Genomic DNA, 22,450 nt, shown 5'->3' with positions numbered 1-22,450 from the left:
TGGTGATGGTGATGAAGGTGACAAAGCAGCTGCAGGGTTGCTGCTGGATGTTGTATTGTCCGCGCTGGTTTCGGATACCATGAGATTACCGTCACTTCATGGGATTACTGCATTTACATTTACGCCTGTGTGTGTGTGTGTCGGAGCCAGGAGGGAGTTGAGATGAAGAGTGTCAAGCACGTTATGGGTAATGTTCACACACACACACACACACACACACACACACACACACACTGTAAAAGCTGCATTGACATGTAGTGTCTTACTTTGTTTGGTCTGACTTCAGACTTAATCATTTAGTGTCTCTTCCTGTCCCACTCAGTGATCTGTAGTGTACATTTACAGTGTAGATGCTCATGTACTGTGGAATATGTATATTTATATAAATATAAATATATTCACACTCAGTCGTGCTCTCAGGGGCTGTGATTGGACACCACATACATGCATCTCTCTGTCTGCCTTAGTTTATAAAGAATGTACTTTAACTTTTATAGCAAACTAACCCCCACAGCATTCATGAATCCCATTGTGGTTTTAGGGTCTTCTGCACCCTTTTTATTTTTGCATTAGATGGATTTAGGAGAACGCTAGTTGTATACTAGCAGCTTAGTGTCATGGCAGGTCGTGAAATACTCATAAAATGCATCTTTTGGTTTTGTGTATGGACACGAATTGTCAGTTTTTTTTGTGTGTAGCTCATTAGGAAAATAATGCAGATGGAAAGTCAATTAGGAACCCGTTTTTGTGGTGGACACACAAATTAAACACATCCATGCAACTATGCAACGGTCAGACCAAGTGACCGAGTATCAAATATGGTCAAAGACCACTTATGGTGGATTGGTCCAACAAACACAAGACTTTTAACCACGATAGTGTTCGACACCGCAAGTCCCAAAGTACTGCTGTGTTTTTTCTGCCCAAACCTAAAGTTTGTTTTGTTGCCCAGAGCAACGTACTTATTTTAAGCCCAACCATGGTGATTCCTTAACCTAATTTAGTGGTTGTTTTATCTTAACCTAACTGTACGTAACTGCTGTCACTTTATGGCATATTTTCCTACCTCAAATTAAATCAGTCTTAATGTTTATGCAACCGACATGCTTAATTAGACAGGTCTAACCTGAAAATCTAAGACTAGTCTTAAACTAAGTTCACGCTTGCCTCACAACTTTACAGACAATCAGCCGTGTGTGTTGGGGCTGTGACCAGATTCCTTGAGCTGCTTTTTAAGATCCACCTGCAGTATAACTGGTTTCACTGGTTCTGCTTTTTCATGTTGACATTCTCTATTTGCTGTGTTGTGACTGACAGACATGGATGTATTAACAGAGCCAAGCGTTTTCAGCATAGACCACCATTATATCTGTAAAACTACGTTCAAGACACCTTGAACTGCAAACAAGGTCAATTATTACCATTATTACTATTATTATAATCCATAAGGGTCTTGTATTTGTAAAACTTTCCCAAAGCTATAGAAAAGCTGCTTTAAGCTGCATGACGCCTTCCCAGTAGCTTACACAGTCTTCCAGCAAATCTCATTCAAGTGACTGTCCGCCATCTTTGAGTCCAGTACCCAGTTCTTATATGCTTCTTATGTATATATTTATGTCACATGGTTTTCAGCTTTCATGAGGCTATAATTGTGATTGGACATAGAAACAAAGACACAGTTACAGTTAACTAGCTTGCAGCTAATTGCAGTGCATCTACAAAAACCTTGTCACGGTACTTCCTCATTGCTAACCTCTAAACTTAATCTCCCAAATCCAGTATCCCACTGGTGCCAGTGTTCGCTGCCTCTGTAACGCAAGCTGACATCTACTGAGTCTGTCCACACCCCTCCTGTCTGCTTTGATCCAACAATACAAGAACTCCTCCCTGCATGCCCCCCCCCCCTACACCCTTACTTAGTGTCACATCACACTCTATGACATGTATTAGAACATTTAAAGCTTTAGCTCTCTGTTTTGCCATGTAGTTCAATATGAGATGCTCAACAGGCAGAGTGTGTTTTGGTGTGTGTGATCTTCAGCGAATGATTCAGCAAAACTCAACCAAACACTTATATGGTGTATACTTAGTATCTGATATCCTTGTGGGGTCAGCAGACTCAGATACTAACAACAGAGGTACATTGATATTGCCTCCATTAAAAGCCAGGCTCACTACCAGCCATTGTGCGCTCCCTCAGTCCGTCCCCAGCAAACAACCTATAAGCATGTTTTAGTCAGTGTTAATGTATGTCTTTATTCTCAGTGATAGAGAACGTTTTGTTCTCTGTACGCTGCCTTTAGAGTTTCAGGCTCCAGAGGAACCTAAATGATCATAAAACCAGAGCAGGGTAGGGTCTAAAGAATGCCATGGGTACACACACACGCACACACACACACACACACACACACACACACACACACACACACACACACACTCTTTGTTCCAGGTTCCTTACTAAGATTGCCTGGGTAGTTAGAGAATATGCTATATTTTAAGACAGGATAGGACTAAAGAATATTTTAAAAATTTTAAAAAAGTTATATGATGAAAAAGAGAACAGAAAAATAACGTATGTACAGTGTGCACAAAACACTGTGTGCGTAACTGATTTTCCTGTTTGATTTGATGTTTACCTGTCACCCAGCATACCTCTCGGATTTTTCCACACTCTCTCCTAGACTGTGTGATTTATATTCATTCATACCCCAGCTGCTTTTATTTCCCGATTATACTCTACTTGGATTCTTCAGAGGAGGGAGGATAACACTCACTCTTTGTGCATGTGTTTGCCTTCACTGTCTGTCTGGAATTCATGGACATTTTACTGTGTATTTGGTTTCATCTGATCAGTGTGTCTCTCCTTACAGATGAGATCATGCAGCAGGAGATCAGGCCCCTGCTGGCTGTGGACATCATAGAGCAGCTCCATCGCCAGTTTGCCTTGCTCTCAGGTATGTAGAGTAACACGACTCCATTGGAGGTTGTGTATTTAAAGGGATACCTCTGCGGTAAAAACCTCCTAAACACTGAAAGAATTCGTACTGCTACGACGGCAGTGGTGGTGAAGACAACAACTCCCATGATCCCACGTTAATTCACGACGCCACCAAACCAGTCTTTTGTTGTTGTTTTGATTGGGAGGCCACTAGCCGCAGAAAATGAGATATTGTGCGTGAAACTTTTTCTAAATGACTTTGGGTGATAATCTGCCGACTGTGTTTGTGCTCTGTTTGTTTCTTCACTTGCCGTTATTGGAAGCATATGGCGACCTTTGCTTGTTGGGTGTAAAATGTGGTGAACAAAGTCTTCTTGAACCAGAAAACAAAACCACATTTGAACGAATATCGTTTTTTTCTTTTCTTTTTGATCTGCTGACAATAAAAACAATGAGATTTAAAGGAGTACTACAGCAGTTTAGCATTGAACTTCTATTAACTTGGGGAAATCAAGAGACAGATTCAAAACCATATGGTCAAAATCCATACAGCAGTGTTTCACAGAATCTGATGTTTAGTCCTGTGTGGGTGTAGCTCAAAAAACACTGGCTCCTACTTCTCAACCAATAGGATTTCAGCACAACCACCCTACCTTGTGAATGCCCTTGCCTTTTAAGCTCCTTAAACATCTCTTACTTGTAATGTAGGCTTTCTGTTAACAGGTGTAGTTTCCAAGCCCAGGGAAAGATAACCCTGATGACTTCATTACTATTTTCTTCACGACGACAGGACAAAGCTCTGACAGAGATGCCTGGTGGCAAATTACATCCACATTCAGCAAAACTGAATCGTCTAATATGTTTTGAGGGAAAAATATTTTTGGCCCAGATTATGTTTGTTTTTTATGTATCACAAACAAGTTTGTTATGAGAGTCTGAGGAAGTCAAGAAGTTGGGAGGAGGTCGGAATGGGAGGATGGATGGGTCAAACAAACACAGGACTTTCAACAGGAGACCGCTGTTTGTGTCCCGTGTGAAACAGAAACCTACTTTGACTCAATCTAATTGACATCTGTAATTTAGCAACAAACACGTATTTTGAGACACACCATGATGTTTCACTAAACTTAACCAAGTAGTTATGTGCATTTTGTTTTGTATTATTTCAATTCACAACGTTAACCACATGTTTAAAACTGCAACAATAATCCTGGAGAAAATACATTCCCCTGAAATGTAATTGAATGTGCAGTCTCATTGTATGGAAACGGAATTTTGTTCACAGGCTGAAAGATAATGCTTTTGACTAAATGACCTTTATGTGTAAATTTGGTGGTGTTACCCTTAACAACACAGCAGCCACATCTAATCTGCAGTACACAGAGGTTGTATTGAAGGTTACCGCACAGCCCAGTCTCCCCTACTAGATAAGGTTTGTTAAAGTAAAATATGAAATCTCTCTAAGTGTCTATTGTTGTTACACAGTTCCACTAAGGCTCTGCTGTATTTACAACAGATGACATTTCCCCTGTCCCCTACTGTACTGCGCTGCCCTGATCTGTACTGTACTGCCCTGTACTGAGCTGTACTGCACTGCACTGCACTGCACTGCACTGTACTGCACTGCACTGCACTGCACTGCACTGTACTGTACTGCACTGTACTGTACCGTACTGCACTGAGCTGTACTGTACTGTACTGCACTGCACTGCACTGTACTGTACTGTACTGCACTGAGCTGTACTGTACTGCACTGAGCTGTACTGTACTGCACTGCACTGCACTGTACTGTACTGCACTGAGCTGTACTGTACTGTACTGCCCTGTACTGAGCTGTGCTATACTGTACTGCACTGAGCTGTACTGTACTGTACTGCACTGAGCTGTACTGTGCTGCACTGAGCTGTACTGCACTGAGCTGTACTGTACTGCACTGAGCTGTACTGTACTGCACTGAGCTGTACTGCACTGAGCTGTACTGCCCTGCACTGAGCTGTACTGTACTGTACTGTACTGCACTGAGCTGTACTGTGCTGCACTGAGCTGTACTGTACTGCACTGAGCTGTACTGTACTGTACTGCACTGCACTGCACTGTACTGTACTGCACTGAGCTGTACTGAGCTGTACTGCACTGTACTGCACTGTACTGTACTGTACTGCACTGAGCTGTACTGTACTGCACTGAGCTGTACTGTACTGCACTGAGCTGTACTGCACTGAGCTGTACTGCCCTGCACTGAGCTGTACTGTACTGTACTGTACTGCACTGAGCTGTACTGTGCTGCACTGAGCTGTACTGTACTGCACTGAGCTGTACTGCACTGCACTGTACTGTACTGCACTGAGCTGTACTGAGCTGTACTGCACTGCACTGTACTGTACTGTACTGCACTGAGCTGTACTGTACTGCACTGAGCTGTACTGTACTGTACTGCACTGCACTGCACTGTACTGTACTGCACTGAGCTGTACTGTACTGTACTGCACTGCACTGCACTGTACTGTACTGCACTGAGCTGTACTGTACTGTACTGCCCTGTACTGAGCTGTGCTATACTGTACTGCACTGAGCTGTACTGTACTGTACTGCACTGAGCTGTACTGTGCTGTACTGCACTGAGCTGTACTGTGCTGCACTGAGCTGTACTGCACTGAGCTGTACTGTACTGCACTGAGCTGTACTGTGCTGCACTGAGCTGTACTGCACTGAGCTGTACTGTACTGCACTGAGCTGTACTGTACTGCACTGAGCTGTACTGCACTGAGCTGTACTGCCCTGCACTGAGCTGTACTGTACTGTACTGTACTGCACTGAGCTGTACTGTGCTGCACTGAGCTGTACTGTACTGCACTGAGCTGTACTGTACTGTACTGCACTGCACTGCACTGTACTGTACTGCACTGAGCTGTACTGAGCTGTACTGCACTGCACTGCACTGTACTGTACTGTACTGCACTGAGCTGTACTGTACTGCACTGAGCTGTACTGTACTGTACTGTACTGCACTGCACTGCACTGTACTGTACTGCACTGAGCTGTACTGTACTGCACTGAGCTGTACTGTACTGTACTGCCCTGTACTGAGCTGTGCTATACTGTACTGCACTGAGCTGTACTGTACTGTACTGTACTGCACTGAGCTGTACTGTGCTGCACTGAGCTGTACTGTACTGCACTGAGCTGTACTGCCCTGTACTGTGCTGTACTGTACTGAACTGTACTGCAATCAGACTCTCTCTTCCCATTCTACACAATCTTGAGTTGATATTCACAGAGGATCACACCAAAGAAATGATCAGTTGATGAAGCTGATGGATCTGATGAAGACTGGGTGGAGATGGGGAGGTGGAGGGGTGCGTAACAGCAGCATGAACATACTTAAGGTAGAGAGACAATCATATTTAAAAAGAGACAACAAGATGATAGGCTAACTATGTAATTGTTTCGTTGTGCTATTAAATAGAGGAGACCAGCTGATCAGAACAGCTGACATCATGAACAATGACAGCAAGGAAATAATGAGTGAGCATGCTTCAGTAGTGATTGGCATGTATGAGAAATAATCTACGACCTTAGGCATGCAAGAGTATAGTCTTCCTGACTGAATTTATGCTATAGCTTCATATAACATGGCTGGGCTAATGACCCATTCACCACTTCTTACCCACCTACTCCTGACGGCCGTGCTCGGACTGCACACATCTTTGAGGGAGGGAAGAGGAGAGAAAGAGAGGGTGACATTCAGCCAAGGGCCCTGATTCATTTTGAACCAGGGCTGCTGAGGTAAGACTCAGCCTTGGTGCATGGGGTGCTCTACCATGTGAGCTATCTGGGCGCATCAGCTTTGATGATCTGAATGATTGTGACTAGAAAAACATGTCATCAGAGAGGACAGTGAGCAGCGACGTAGCGGTGAAGCAAATACTCCACCACCAGTTATATGCATATGTATATGCATATAATCTGACCAAGGCACATATTTACTTACGGAGCGAGCACTTTCACTACCCACGTGAAAGGTTGCAATCATGACTTGTGTGGCAGCTAACTGCGTGATGCTATCGCAGGAATCGTGAAGAGGATTGATTTACTCATGAGTGAGACGTTTATGTTTCCGTTGCTGGCCCCAGACATGAGAGCTTCCGGTGAGGCATCTCACACGATGCAGTTTATATCAAATCTGGAGTAGAGGGAGTTCGGAGTCTGAGAACCACTGACCGTGATATCCTTCAATAGCCCACCAATGGACACGACTTCCAAGTCAAAAGATATACACCGGTACTCCATGGAAGAGAGTTGCTGTTATGCTTATTGTGGTTTGTGATGAGGTCAGCAGTGACCAGGGCACTTTGCTTGAATGAGACCAGCGTGATCCTGCTTACAGACTTCATGATCTGCGCTGATATGAATAACTTCTGAGCATGTGAATAAACGTGCATTTTGGCATTTAGTACTCCCTTTGCTTGGTTGAAAATGAAACCATAAAACTTAAGTGAATTTTAGTTACAAGTCCCTAACAACTGTACTTGTAGTAACGTAACATAGATGCCTTACAAGTTATTCATTCATACCATGACAATTTCTTCAAGTTTCACCTAAGTGAGCCTGTAGAGGGTTTTAATGGAACAGGACGTGTGATTGTAGGTTGTGAGGGCATGGGATTTTAGTAACACGGCAAATGCTGAATATTCTAATACCCTGAGGAAACAGAGGGGTTAAATACGTCCTGACTGTGTGTGTCTCTAATATCCCTGCTTCAAACGAGCCTTATAGATACCCTTGTAGTAGAGGAAGGCTAATTGAGGCCCACCGCTATTACCGAATTTACGGTAATAGTTGATCAAGGGACGCCAAGAGAATGAAACAATGTTACAGTTTGGACAGCACCTAAAACTACTGATGAAGCAACCTGACGCCATTTATCTGATTGAGAAGACAGTCCGGGTGCGACACTCTGATTAATTTCTTTACATTGATTAATGAGCGGCTTGAAGTGGAATGAATGCGGAGCGCATGAGGCCGCTGCCACGAGGAGCCATCGGTGAGGAGAGCCGGTGAGGCAGAAACTTAGGGATTTTCTGCCCTGTTGTGTTCATGCATAGTTTGCTCTATTTAGCCGGAGACTGTGTGGTACCGATCAGCTTGTTCCCTGCACAGTCACGTCGGATCATAACGAAAACACACATACACCGGGCTGATGGAGAGTGCGCGTAACAACAGCATGAACGTACTGATGGTAGAGAGACAATCATATTTAAAAAGAGACAGCAGCAAGATGATAGGCTAACGATGTCATTGTTTATTTGTGCTATCGATAGAGGAGACCAGCTGATCTAAACAGCTGGTATCATGATTGACAGCTCCGAGTAATGACAGCAAGGACATAAGGATTTAGGATTTAATAAGAATTTTTGTGGCATTAAAGAACTTTTTTTTTTTTACATTGGGAATCGTTGCTATATGCTGCAATCCAGCTGGTGGCAAGTCACATGGTTTTATTTAAAAAACAGTTAAGACAACAAAATTGCCTCTGTCACACCAGCATTAAGCCTGGGTGCCCTCAGACTTTCCACATGTGTTGTGGTACAGCAGCTGGTGTGGTTCTCCAGGGATGCCTCTCATTCCTCCTCTTAGTCCTCCTCCAGACTAAATATTCCCTGTCTCAGCAGTACTTGCCTTCAGAGTTACATAAATGTAACACTGCAGGCCTGGTTTATTGCTTTCACCACATGCGTGTGTCTATGATTGTGAGTGTGTGGGCCTTCTCAGTAGGATGTGGGTTGGTCCAGTCACACGGTCAATGTGAGCTCTGTTTTCTACGATTGGTTTGATGTTTTTGACCGTGATTTATTAACGTTGTGTGTCTGCAGGTGGTGCTCTTTTCTTTATCTGCTCAGCCACGGTGGATCTCACTCTCTTTCCAGAACACAAAGCCCATTACTGTTTGAGTCCTATACTGCAAAAGCTTTCATTTATTGAATATACTGTAGATTGAATTACCTTTGTGTTATGTGCAGACACAGAATTGCAAGACGGGCAGTCAATTACATAGAACTGTCACTATTTATACAACTTCAAGCATATTCATCTTCATAACAGTAAATTAGAGGATGTCTCTCTTAGAAATTACACAAGTTCATAGACAAGGGCTTTACATATTTTATTGGCCACTAGAGGGCAGTGCAGCAAGCTAAAATCACAATTTTTGGATATTTAACTCATTCCAGAAAGTTGATATGATTAAGGTATTGGTAAATAACTGCCTATTAACATTTCCGGCAGACACAAAGCAACATAAACATTGGTTTTGAGTTGTGCTTTTGGGCCACCTGATGAATGTAAATGCAAGATTAACTCTCCTTTCAGCTCTGTTTTGGCCAACATGCTTGGCCTGTGACCCATTATTTATATACTGCCATTGATTAATAGCCTTTACATTTTTTGTCTGTTGTGTATACTCTGAAACAGACCAGTAGTCCTATGTTGGGGTTTCCTGTGTGCACATTAGTTTGTGGTTATTTGATTCAACTTTATTTAGGGATATGAAACATCAATATGGGAAAAGAGGTCAAAACTAGATTTGATTTAAAGCCCCAGTTTGTGGGTGTGTATTAGTTTTAGACTTTTCATCTTCAGCAAATGTGTTTTATAGATGACTGAAGAGACTGTAGGTGACAGAGCAGAGCATGTGTGAACGTGTCAGAGCTAAAAAAAAGAAGCTTAGTTTTATGTTAAAATTAGACCCTTCTATTACTGAAATTACACCCATCATTAGCGTCTTCACAGTAACACAGTAGTCTAGCTGAGGTGTCAGAGGATTTTTAGCTCAATGTTGCCATCTTGTGTCTATTTTGTGGAAGTAGAAGAATTAGACCAGTTTGTGTTTTAAACGTTTTTCAGGGTTTCCCATGACAAAGTTACTGTATTTACTTCTGTGTCTTATAGGGGGAACACCACCTAAATTGTAATATGGTATTTTCATCCCTGATGATGTCATCAGGAATACAGTCTGCTACATAGACAATGAATGGGAGACTGATGTCTGTTTTCTTCTTTATAAATATGAAATAAAAGAAACAATGCTTCATTCTATTGTTGTGTTCTCAGCTCTGAAAGAGAAAATGTAACTATACTAAACTCTTCAACTGAACAACTGAAAATGTGTACAACATGATGTGCGACAAGACATCTCGTATAAACATATAACATCATATCGATACGGTGAGGAGCTGGAGTTACCATATGTAATATACAGTATACTGTATGTGATACTCTCAGACAGCCTCAGACCTAAGTTGAGTCTACTCTAAAAGGACTACTAAATGTTGTGTATGGTGTTTTTGTGTTGCAGGAGGGCGAGGGAAAGATGGCGCCCCCATCATCATCTTCCCAGAGTTCTCAGGCTTCAGTGAAGTGCCAGAGGAAGACTTCCTCAATGTTGTTACTTACTTGACCAGCATACCCAGGTACACACACTCTCATACACATACAACTTAGCTTTCATGGTGGTTATCCTCACATATTCAGACTCTTACTCTTACTATATGCTCATTGGACACCAGTGAAAGACCTTGGGCAAAACTTCCACTTAGCCTCTCGAAACCACCTTTACAGATTATGATGTACTTCACTCTCATGACTGAACATGGCGGCTAGCTCAGGATGTGATGACTTCTATTCCATTTGTTCTCATTACAGTTTGGCAAAAGGATCAATGCCATATAAGATCAGGAATTATTATACTCCAGTGGCATGACCATATTAAGCTGATACTGCAGTGCTTCGACTGTTATAATTGGTATCATTTGCGAGTATTAGCCTCATAGATATGAGTGGGAGGTTGGGTCAAAGGCTTATGAAGTTTTCCTGAAAATAACACAAAAATGTGCAAGATATTTTTGCTCTTCAGCTGAGCTCTGAGTTGGATTGTCACAGCTTACAGAGACACACACATACACCGCAGCAGTCTACTTACATGTCTTCTTACCTCTTGTCTCCAGCCTGGATGCTGCCAGTATCGGCTTCATCATCATCATCGACCGGCGGAAGGACAAATGGAGCTCAGTCAAGGCCTCTCTATCCAGGATCGCTGTAAGTTATTTATATATATATATATATATATATATATATATATATATACTGTACATATATACACACACACACACACACACACACACACACACACACACACACACACATATGATAATATAATAAATAAAGCTATTAGATATATGTAGATATAGTGACTGAGTGGACTGGTTACAGTGGGACAGAGAGACTGAGTGGACTGGTTACAGTGGGACAGGTGGACTGGTTACAGTGGGACAGAGAGACTGAATGGACTGGTTACAGTGGGACAGACGGACTGAGTGGACTGGTTACAGTGGGACAGAGGGACTGAGTGGACTGGTTACAGTGGGACAGAGAGACTGAGGGACTGGTTACAGTGGGACAGACGGACTGAGTGGACTGGTTACAGTGGGACAGACGGACTGAGTGGACTGGTTACAGTGGGACAGAGAGAGACTGACTGGACTGGCAGAATAACATTCAGATGGTTTAGTTCAACACTTCAGAGGAGAACATCAACAATAACTGTGTTGCCTAGACACACAGTGTTGTGTTTATGTTGCACTACATGGTATACCCAAACTCAGCGGGCTCAGTGTGTGTGTTGGCTGAAGCTGCTGTATTGTATTTTATATATATTTATATATTCATAGTCTCTACATGTCGGTGTTGTCTGCCTCGAGAGGCTTCGTTCTGCTGCTAAAGTTACAGGTTCTTTAGTGTATGCACAGTAATGCTTGTAGCACCCACAGCATTTAACAGATAGCACTTTCTGTTCAATGCTGGTCATTTGTATGTAATTGTCGTCCTCTTTTTTGGTTCATTCTCGTAAAGCCACACTAACGGTGGTTGCATATTTATAATAAATATTCATTTATATGCACATGCTTCAGATGTGTGCCATAGAGAGCAGTCTACGGAGAGGTAAAGTCCTTCTGATCCTTCATAACAAGTTGCAAATCTATGAGTTGTGTCTGGTTCAATCAAAGAGTGACTGTCCCATCTCAGATTATTTCATGGAAATAACTGTTAGAGGTCTGAAGTAAAGATGTAAAACTTTTTAGTTTTTCAAAAGCATAGAGAATTCACTAAAGCAGCGAAGCATAAAAACCCCCACAATTGTGTGTAGCAGCATTTCTTTTTAATGTTCCTTTACTACTCCAGTTATGTGACACTGCCTTGTTTTTGTGAGGCTTACTACTGCATTGAACTATATATGAGGTTTAATAACACTGCATATGTCTGCTCGTTTGCAATGTATAAGGCCAGGTTGCTCTGCTAACAAGCATACAGATAACATGTCATCAAGAGGATGCCACATAAAATGAGTCGCTGTGGTGGTATACGTGCATCTGCGGTTTTCAAATAGAAGTTTATCTTGAGCTAGAAGTTCACGTGTTATTAATGACAAATGACAATCGTATTATTCATATATTTGGATGTAGGCTTTTCATGTCCTGGGAGTCAGCAGCATTCTGTAATGTAGCTCACAGACGGGTTGATTATTACAGCAGAATAAGCTGCTGTAATAATTTGGTCCTTTTTAATGGTTTGATAGCAGTAGCCTATATGCATATGCATTCACACATGTCGACCTCGGTGTGACTCTTTGGACATTTGTTGCCATACCCCTCACTCTCCCTGTTTCCAGTCTGCCAGTAAAGGCGAAAGAAAAAAGAATGACGTATTGTAAATCCACACGTGGTTGTGTCATCTAGGGGGCGTTTCCAGGAAACCTGCAGCTGGTGTTGGTGCTGCGGCCGTCCAGGTTCTTCCATAGAGCGATAGCAGACATTGGGATCAAGCTGCACAAAGATGACTTTAAAATGAAGGTACCGGTAAGCATGCTTCAGTACCGACCATATAAACTCTGTCAGCTGCAATCATGAGGAAACTATTATTTATTTTTTGCTGGAAACGTGACGTTGAATGCATGATGAATAAATGATGCAAGAAATACAATATGTTTATCCTCATTAAAAACATTCAGATAATGCACTGAGAACTCATGTTCAGTACACTAGAGTGTAGCTGTGAAATTAAAGTTCAGATAACAGCCATACATGTCTGTAACTGCTGCTAGTATTTCTTTTCCAGGACTACACATTGCATAGCCACAGTGTTTATAATGTTTTGACATCACATCTTCATACTTAGCTTGAGACCGAAAAGGTCCACCTGGTGTGAATCGCAGGTCGAGTCCTTTCATCAGTTACATCTATAAATATTTCAATCCCTAGAAGCTAAATCCTGTCAATATACAGTAGTGTTGTAATAAATCCATCTCACCTGAGCGCATGATACAACTATGGTTTTCACTAAACAAAAAGACTCACCATCATTCAATAAGTCCAGGATATAGATCTGCCTCAACCTTGTCTCAATGAAGAGGATACAAAATAAAAACTTGTTATTTTAGTGTGATTTAAATGTTAATTGTATTCAATATAAACAGGTACTCCAGTGATTTAGAATCCACTTTGGTAAAGATGGGTGACTGTCAATAAACAGATTTAAAAAGAATGGTCAAAATGAATTTACATTTAGTCCCTAGTATGAGACTAAAACGCAGAATCCTACTCTTCCCATAATGCAACTCACTAGCGGCTAGCCAACTCTCCCTGTCTGAGCGTCTTTCAAATTCCACGCCTCTAGTTTGTATCTCAGGCTCTCTGTTTTGCATTTGTTGTGCAAGCTGAGATCACCCTGCTGACATCATCAAGGTTATTTCCTCTCCACAGCCACAGAAGACTTTCTAGAACGTTTTCAGTTGGTCATGATCAGGAGCTTGAAGTGATGAATGTGTTTGCAGATTGTGATGCTGAACTCTCTGTCGGACCTGCACGGCTACGTGGATAAAGGCCAGCTGACCCGGGAGCTAGGAGGAAACCTGGAGTACTGTCACAGTCAGTGGATACACCACCGAACTGTAAGTTAACAAACAGGGACGTGGCAAGTTTCCAAAAAATGAAGTTGCATTCTAGGAAGCTGCAGGCTCACGTGTGGATCCTTTTTTCTCGCCAGGCCATAGAGAACTTTGCCATGACGGTGAAAACCACAGCCCAGATGTTACAGATGTTTGGGACAGACCTGGCTGAGACGGAGCTGCCCAATGACGTCCAGTGCACCAAAGACCTGCTCACAGCACACACTGACAAACACAGCAACCTCAAGGTGATTTAGCACATTTAATACACCAACACATGCTATCAAGGACTCTACATGGACACACAGCAACAACGAATTTAGAGCTGGTTGGGGTGAAAGGGATTTGTAACCGTAGAGCTCAAGCAGCCAACAATAATAATAATAATAAAGCTGTTAATATGTCCCTGTATGGATTTGAAACAAGGTGTATGCTAATGAGTTTCCTGGTAATGACTCAGATTAAACAATGCCAGCCTGCTTGAGAGGGGTTGAGAGTTACACTGGTGCCTCGTCGCTCCGGAGGATCGAGATTCATTTGCGAATCCTCATGAAATTGTTGGTGACCTTGTGACTACTTGGGGCTCATGCATTGGCTGGTTGTGGTGAAGTTAGTTTGTGGCAAAATGGATAGGAAGAGGAAAACTCTTCTCATGTTGCTTCTCATTTGGCAAAGTAGGGTCATAAAACGTTTTTTAAAGAGGCAATAGCCTCTTAATATTTTGAACTCTCCATTCCCTCAAAGGTCAGCGCTGACGAGATGGTTTGCTTTTGGTCATAGCGCAAATTTGCCAGTCAATGTTTATCAAAGTTGAATTCTGCGCAAAAGCACGGTGCAAATGTTCCTCATCTCTGTGAGCTAATCCACAGGTCGCAGCAATTCCACTGACTTCGGTCTGAATTTCTGCTGATGCCACCAGGAGTTATGGCATTAGGAAACCAAATGTCTTTCATGTGATACCACAATCCCCAAAAAAAGTCCAAAAGCTTTTCTGGCTATCTCAAGCTGCACAATAAAAACCCACAGAAGAACCCTTCCCCTCCAAAAAAAAGGAGAAGAGTCCATTAGTGGTGGGCCGTGCATTTTATACCTGGGCATTCCTTGCAGTCCTACTACAGTTGAACCACCTCCTAATAACCTCATTAGGACGCCACAGCTACGTCATAATCGCGTCTGCTAAATTACTATAATGTAATGTAATGTAGCTAAACTAGCACTAGCACTAGTGCACAACTTTCAAATCGTGGTATATGCAGATTGTTCCAGTAATAGGTGTAACTGGGACCTTACACACCCATAACCATAACCATAACCTCAACCTAAACCTAATGTTACTCCAACATCAAACCAAGACTTTACCATAAAATGTAATGATTTACATCACTGAGACATGCTTTTTATCCCCAAAGGAAGGGCAAATCTCCATGTGATGTGTTTATGTCCACACAAGATGGGACAAATGCCAATGCTTCTTTGTCTCTAAACAGGATGAACTGAAGCTAGCTTTGAAGCAGGGCACCACCTTGTTGGGTTGTATCAAGGAGCAGGCAGCCAAGTCGGAGAACCACAAACTCAACCCAGACGAGATGGAGAACCAAACCACGGTGGAGAGGTGACAAAGCTTTTCTTCTTAATTATATGATGCATCTCAGTCTAGATTATGGTAATGTAGTCCTACAGTAATTCTCACTGTGTTTGTAATGAAGTTCCTGTTGTGTGTTTCAGGCTCCTAGCCCAGCTGGATGAGACGGAGAACGCCTTTGAACAGTTCTGGTGTAAACATCATCTGAAACTGGAGCAGTGCCTGCAGCTACGCCACTTTGAACAGGACTTCAGAGAGGTATATCTGTAGATCTGTTTGTCTCTGTCTGCCTGGCTGAATCTGGCCTGGAGTCTCCTCTTCAAACAGCTTCAGAGGACTTCAGCTGTAAAGTCATACTTTGAAAAACATGCCAAACCCTTGTGCCTCACTTTTAAACAGTCGCTCTGATGTCCGTGGAGGACAAAAATGTCTGTGTCAAAAAACTGCCATAAAATGATATATTAATATTATTTTCCACCTTCACCGAGGTCATAACTACCAATTTTCCATTCATTTCAGGATTTTAACTCTGTCAATGCCTGTTTTTTTTTAACATGATGCCACTTTAGTTATGAAAAAAATTATTATATTCAGTTTATTTTCCCAGTCTGGGATATGTCAATGATTAGCACATTGAATTTGATGGATAAAGACAAAAATGTTCTCCTCCTAAAACTGTAAAATACTATATATTAATTTTATTTTTGCAACAGCCAAAAACCAAGATAGCGATGGCCTAAATGCCAAACTCCAGGCCTCAAAAGTATAGTCCACAAACCAATGGTTTACGTCACTGTGACTATGTCCACTTAGTCACAAATCCACAGCGTATTTTCCCCGTAGGACAAACTCAATCTGGTGGAAAACAGTAAAAACTACAATTTTGAAGCAAGTGCTCTAGATTGAAAGCCTGATGGCAGTGTTATCAACAATGGTGGTTGTGTTTCAGTGAGACATTTTAGTTGTGAGTGTCTGTATTTTGGCTCCACATCTGTTATAGGCTTATAGGAGCTGAGTTTGAACTTCCAAAATTTGAAAAAACAAAACAAAATGAATGCCATATGCATTGACATAACCAAAATGATCATAAAATAAAAAAAGCCAAATATGTCCCTTGTGATGCATTAGAGGTAAGAAAACTATTAGACACCTCATGTTCTAATAATCAGCTTATGTTACATTTCTAACATTGAATATGATAATTTGAATAACTGTCTCTGTTTCTGTTCTGTCCCCTCTGTGGTTGTCCAGGTTAAAGTGTCTCTAGACAGTTTGATGGACATTCTAACCAGCCTATCAGATATCGGGGATTGTGTGGCCAGAGTCGAACACCTGCTAAATGAACTGAAAACACTGGAGGAGAAGGCTCTGGTTAGTCTCTCTCTCTCTCTCTCTCTCTCTCTCTCTCTCTCTCTCTCGCTCTCTCTCTCTCTCTCTCTCTCTCTCTCTCTCTCTCTCTCTCTCTCGCTCTCTCTCTCTCTCTCTCTCTCTCTCGCTCTCTTTCTCTCTCTCTCTCTCTCACACACACACACATACACATGCAGGCACACACTACTTCAGGCCATTTGAAGCAGTCAAAACCAAACATATTCACCCCTAATAACGGCTGTAAAAGTTGTAACTAATGACTTTATTCTTAGTAAATAAGTCATGTATTAATGCTTTATAAATCACTTGCAAGGCATTGATGAGAACAACTTTTATCAATGTCAAATAAGGTTAATAAACAATAATTTTGGCTGGTGCTTATGCCGCTCCAGCATCACGCATGCTTTTTCTTTTTAGCTCTTTCAGTAAAAAAACATTATTTCATCAAAAAACAACTAGACTTGCATTATTGCAAGAACCATGAATTATTCACCTTTTAACAACTCTATTTGCACATAACTTACTGACTTGTACTATTGGGAAAAAAACAGAAACTATGATGTCTATTATTTTGATTGTATTTTTAACATTTTTTCACATTTATACAAGCAAGCTGAATATTTATTGCCCATCATTAATTAATTATTAATGTGTTAACTTTAAAGCATTAGTACATTATTTCATAATTGTTAATAAAGTAACAATTATGTCATTACAACTTCAAAAGCCTCTTTAAAGGGGGATTTTTTAGAAAGTGATTTTCTAGTTCCAGTAACAGCCAAGTGATAGCAAGCAATAAACCCAACAGTGAGGTCCAATGACTTCCTTATCCTTGTGTAAACCCAAACTCACTCCAGACTGCACTGCCTTCATGACATTCCATTATTATGAAACGACTGCGACTGTGGCTCAGTGGTAGAGCAGGGTCGTCCTGCAATCAGAGGGTCCCCGGCTCCCACGGGCTGTTCACCGTTTGTGAATGTATGAATGTTAGTCTGTCCTGATGGGCAGGTGGCACCTTGCATGGTAGACCCTGTCATCAGTGTGTGAATGATGACTTGTAGGGTGAAAGAGCTTTGACTGGTCGGAAGACTAGAAAAGAGAAATACAAGTACAGTCCATTTACCATTTACATACTGTACTGTAGACTTAACAGGAACATTTTCTCATAGAAATCAAATAGAGAAGAAGTCTACACTGCCAAGCAATACTCCATTACATAACAGCTGAGCACAAGCTCAGTCATGACAGCAGCTTCTTAAAGGCTCTCTACCATTAACGAGAAAGCAATCCAAAATTTGTATTTTGTAAATCTTTGTAAATAACAGCAAAGTCTCAGCACCCATCTCTGTGTTAAAAAGCCATGATATATTCTGAATTGTTGTCCTTCCAGCCCTCACTAGAAAAGGCCCAGCTCCACGCACTGCACGGTGACCAGCTGATCCAGAGCAACCACTACGCCGTGGACTCTATTCGACCCAAATGTGTGGAGCTCCGGCGGGTCTGTGACGACTTCAGCAACGAGTCCAAGAAAAAGACGGACGTCTTATCCAAATCCCTGCAAATTCACATGGGCATTGATAAGGTGAGGATGTGATACGACTTAAACACATCTACGAATCACACATCCTGACACACAAGTTTTGGTGATTTACAAAGCTTGTTGTTTTTATGTCTTATGTGCTGGACCGAAATGGTGACTGACCGGCCTTTACCATGTTAGTGTGGGTTTTTAAAACGTCTTTAGGTGTCATTAATTGATTTCTTTGGCAAAGTGGGGGCAGTGGAACAAGCAATGGACATCACTAATATGTACGTAGAAATGTGCGCATAAATTTGTCCACAAAATAAGTGCACACACAAAATGACCTTCTTATTCATGACATGTGTTCATTGGACATTTTTGTTCTTACCACCGTGCGTATGTTAGTGAATCTAAATCATTCTAAATTGAAAGGTGCAAGCCTGCTATTTACAATCAGCATACTGTCACACCCACATTTCTCTCTATAAGATTACACATTTGCATAAAGGTTTATCATGGAGAAAGCAGAGAAGTTGTTGTAAAAGTGAGACACATCGCCCCCAAATAAAATTAAAAAAATACTGTGTCCAAGGTAGAAAGCAGAGAAGGCAAACTGTGTTTCACAGGAAAAACGATGATTTAAAACAAAAGAGGCTTGGGCTGCAATAGCCGAGGCAGTGTATGTTGCCTCCCCTGAGATATGCACTGTGGCTCAGGTAAAACAAATAAATTATTTGGCCTTTAAATTTATGTGAAAAAAAGAATAACAGACCAGAATAAACAGAAGGAAACAGGTGGACCACCTGGTCTGTCAGCCTTTTAATTCTGTATTTCTGCACAGTGTCAGATAAAGAGCAGGCTACACTAATACTATTAGTATAATACAATTTGTGGAATTCGATGTTAGTGGTGGCTGTGTTGTTTCAGACCTGTGTGATCCAATCATGTCTACATATAAAACTCTAGAGCATTGCAAAGTCCAAGAGTCAATACTCCTGTATTGATGGGGTGGTCTAGCAGCAATCTAACAGCACGATGACTTACATTTGTATAACCACAATAACATCAAATCCTATTTTTCTATTTTTTAGGGTAATTACATCATAGATTATGACGACAAATGTTAAAAGCTTCATTCGAAAATCTCAAAAGAAGCTATAAATTATATATTATATTTTGAATATGTCAATAATGGATGAGGATGAAGGAGCATCAATTTCATAGTTATTTATGTTTTAAATACGGTTGTCTATTAAAGCCTTTTTTTAATGAATGCAGTTTTAATATGAAATGCATTTAGTTAAAAGGTGTGTGTTTACAGCTTGCTAAAACAAGGTTAATGAGAGGAATGAGACTGACCAAAAAAAGTAAATTTGCTGACCATATTAAAATGTGGGACGATGACAGAGCATGTGTGTTCTTCTCTGGTCTCCCAGCAGATGGAGAGCATTAGATCCAAACAGATATACTGATTGATGTTTGCCTGTGTGAGAAACAGGTGGGGTGGCAAACACTGTCCTCATACAGTATATGTGCCACCCTGTTGCTGTTTTCAAACTAACAAGCCATTCAAACGATGTCAGGGAGGTTTAATATCCTATTGCACACAACTTGCAGCAAGTTGCCCTGCAACTCAAAACAGGATGACCATTTATTTATAAAACAAAAACCTGCATTAACACAAAGATCCTTTGACTGCAGCACTGATGCAATTCAGAGGAACTTCAAGAAATAGAACAGAGCCTGTTCTACTGCAGCAGAGATCTGCCATAGTCCATGAACGAACTATCGGCGCTCAGCTAACAATCCTCTCATACCCCTGACACTGTCTAATGAAAGGAATAGTCGTTTTTGAATAGCTTCTTAAACTAAATGACATAAATATTAGTAATAGATCAAATGTCTATGCAATATGTGAAAGGGGTCGCTTATAGTGACCAACACACAGGAAATCATCACTTCCTCCTCTCAGCTCTTCAAAGCTTTACATCCTCTCTTAGTTCAGTGATTTGGTTTTCAGAACAATAAACACTGAAGAAACAAGACATTAGCAACCAATGGAGTGATGATACAAGATACGAAGGCAGATTATTATCAACATTTTGGGTGCACTCACTTTCAGTTTGATAATCTGGATTAATGTTGGTTTGTTTATACCATGCCTGACTTTGTTGTTGAGGTTGGTCACATGTTACCAATCTCAGCATTTACTTTGGTGAGAACAGTGTCAACATGACTGATAGAAATGATGGCCAACAATACAAATATAAGACCCAAGTTGTAATGAGTCAGAATTTTAAAAAAGAACTCCAAGGCTTGTTGCTTGAAAGTAATCTCTATAAACAGATTCTGCATATGAATACAGAATCTGTAGGCAACGGGACGAGTGTTCTGGCTTCTGTTTGTAGTCCGAGTAGCATTGACCAATGACGTTCGAGGTGGCTTCGTTTGAACGCAGGTAAACAGTCCGTATGGAGAGCATTGTCCCAAATGCATTCTGGCAACCCATCAGCTATAGTCTGACATTTATATTGGTTTGAAATTAGCTTGTAAACTGGCTACTAAACAATCTGCTCGAACACGTTGTCTTTCAACTCCAGCTCCAGTCTGGTAACTCCAGTTGCTAATTGGACTGTAAACAATGAGCAACGCATGAAAAAGGGTCCGTCCTGATAGAGGATCCCACCGACTTGATTTGCACACATAACTGAATGTTGACATAAGTGAATGACTCCTGTAAGTAATGTCCAGAAACTGAATGTCTTTTCTACTGTGAAACGGGGTGATGTGATGGAGGTGGGGAAGAGGACAGTAGTCTCACCCTCTCCTGTTTACATTGCTATTTGTATTTTACCCTCAACTTTTAATTCCTCATATTCTGCATGTAGATGCTCCTCATGTAAATACATGAAGAACAAGTGATGGTATGTCACTAAAGGTCCTGATTGTCCCCAGTGGCATCTAAACACAGGACCCCGACTCTGGGCCACCACATAGTGTAACTGTAGTGAAGATGCATGTTTAATTTCAATGACTACTGGATCTGAACTTCATGGTGAAGTCCGTCTCTTTTTTACTTGAGAGGTTGGCTCCTTACTTGAGGTGTTGGCTCCATTGAAATCTTGCCCTGTTTGGATTCCTGCTGTGTACAGGTGAACCAATGGTGTGAGTCTGGCATCTACCTGTTGGCCTCCCAGGCTGTGGATAAGTGTCAGTCACAGGAAGGGGCAGAGTCCGCACTGACTGACATCGAACGCTTCCTGGAGTCTGCAGAAAAGAACCAGCTGACTGAACTGAGGAACCTCCACAACCAGTATGAGGTTGTCCTGTCTGATGATATCAAGGTACGGTGCACCAAGACAACAGTTTGCAGTATGACTGGATATCCTGTTGCAAAAGTAATGATGGAGGGTTGATGGTGAGCTTTCTGCCTGCAGGCCAATGTCCTGAAGGCACTGACGCGCCTGGAGGACGTCCAGGAGATGTTTCAGAAGCGGCACGTCAGTCTGAAGAGGCTGTCAGCTAAACAGACGAGGCCCGTCCAGCCGGTTGCCCCGCGGCCCGAGTCCTCTCCTAAACGGCCCTCACTGAAGAACCCCCCCAGAACTACAGGGAACCAGCAGCGTGAGTTGGATGTTGCTATAATTAGCTAATTTGTGCGGTACAGGTGCAAACTGGTTGACACCTTGAGCTGCAAACTTGTAAGCCTTTTTTTGCTATAATCTGAATTTTATTTAACGACTGCATGCATGTAAGGTGACCCAAGTTCTGGAGAAAGAAATAATTGAAGTTACTTGTGCTGTGTCCTCTCAAATCATTGTAGCTCTGGCTCGCAGAGCATCAGATAACCCTAACAGTGGCAGGCAGCCAGCCGAAGCTGATCCCAGCAAGAAGAGGATCATACGCAAGGCCAAAGGAGGCATCAAGGTACCCTCCTCTGTCTGCAACATAAAGTCCTTTCAACAAGTAACTTTAATGATTTGTAAAATTCTGAAGTAATCTCGAAGTAAGAGAGACAACTGACAATGACACCGAGCA

At 41.7% G+C, this 22,450-nt stretch overlaps 1 protein-coding gene across 6 annotated transcripts in view; it reads left to right on the top strand.

Annotated features, from left to right (window-relative positions):
* Positions 1 to 22,450, top strand: part of mcf2l2 (MCF.2 cell line derived transforming sequence-like 2) — a 113,966-nt gene that overhangs the window by 23,446 nt on the left and 68,070 nt on the right. For 4 of the 6 annotated variants that reach the window (XM_068707748.1, XM_068707750.1, XM_068707752.1 and 1 more), the window contains 13 exons: positions 2,871 to 2,954; positions 10,293 to 10,407; positions 10,942 to 11,032; positions 12,730 to 12,849; positions 13,824 to 13,940; positions 14,036 to 14,185; positions 15,425 to 15,549; positions 15,663 to 15,777; positions 16,771 to 16,890; positions 18,281 to 18,472; positions 21,565 to 21,756; positions 21,850 to 22,036; positions 22,236 to 22,339. In XM_068707748.1, coding sequence (XP_068563849.1) covers positions 2,871 to 2,954; positions 10,293 to 10,407; positions 10,942 to 11,032; positions 12,730 to 12,849; positions 13,824 to 13,940; positions 14,036 to 14,185; positions 15,425 to 15,549; positions 15,663 to 15,777; positions 16,771 to 16,890; positions 18,281 to 18,472; positions 21,565 to 21,756; positions 21,850 to 22,036; positions 22,236 to 22,339 — 1,712 coding nt within the window. The remainder of the gene's footprint in view (positions 1 to 2,870; positions 2,955 to 10,292; positions 10,408 to 10,941; positions 11,033 to 12,729; positions 12,850 to 13,823; positions 13,941 to 14,035; positions 14,186 to 15,424; positions 15,550 to 15,662; positions 15,778 to 16,770; positions 16,891 to 18,280; positions 18,473 to 21,564; positions 21,757 to 21,849; positions 22,037 to 22,235; positions 22,340 to 22,450) is intronic. The other 2 variants (XM_068707753.1, XM_068707749.1) reach the window with 1 other exon arrangement.

Source organism: Cebidichthys violaceus, unplaced genomic scaffold (genome assembly GCF_023349555.1).
Source record: "Cebidichthys violaceus isolate CVI_PGR_0920_01 unplaced genomic scaffold, fCebVio1.0.p SCAF_13, whole genome shotgun sequence".
NCBI lineage: Eukaryota > Metazoa > Chordata > Actinopteri > Perciformes > Stichaeidae > Cebidichthys > Cebidichthys violaceus.
This window is presented reverse-complemented; position numbering and strand designations above follow the sequence as displayed.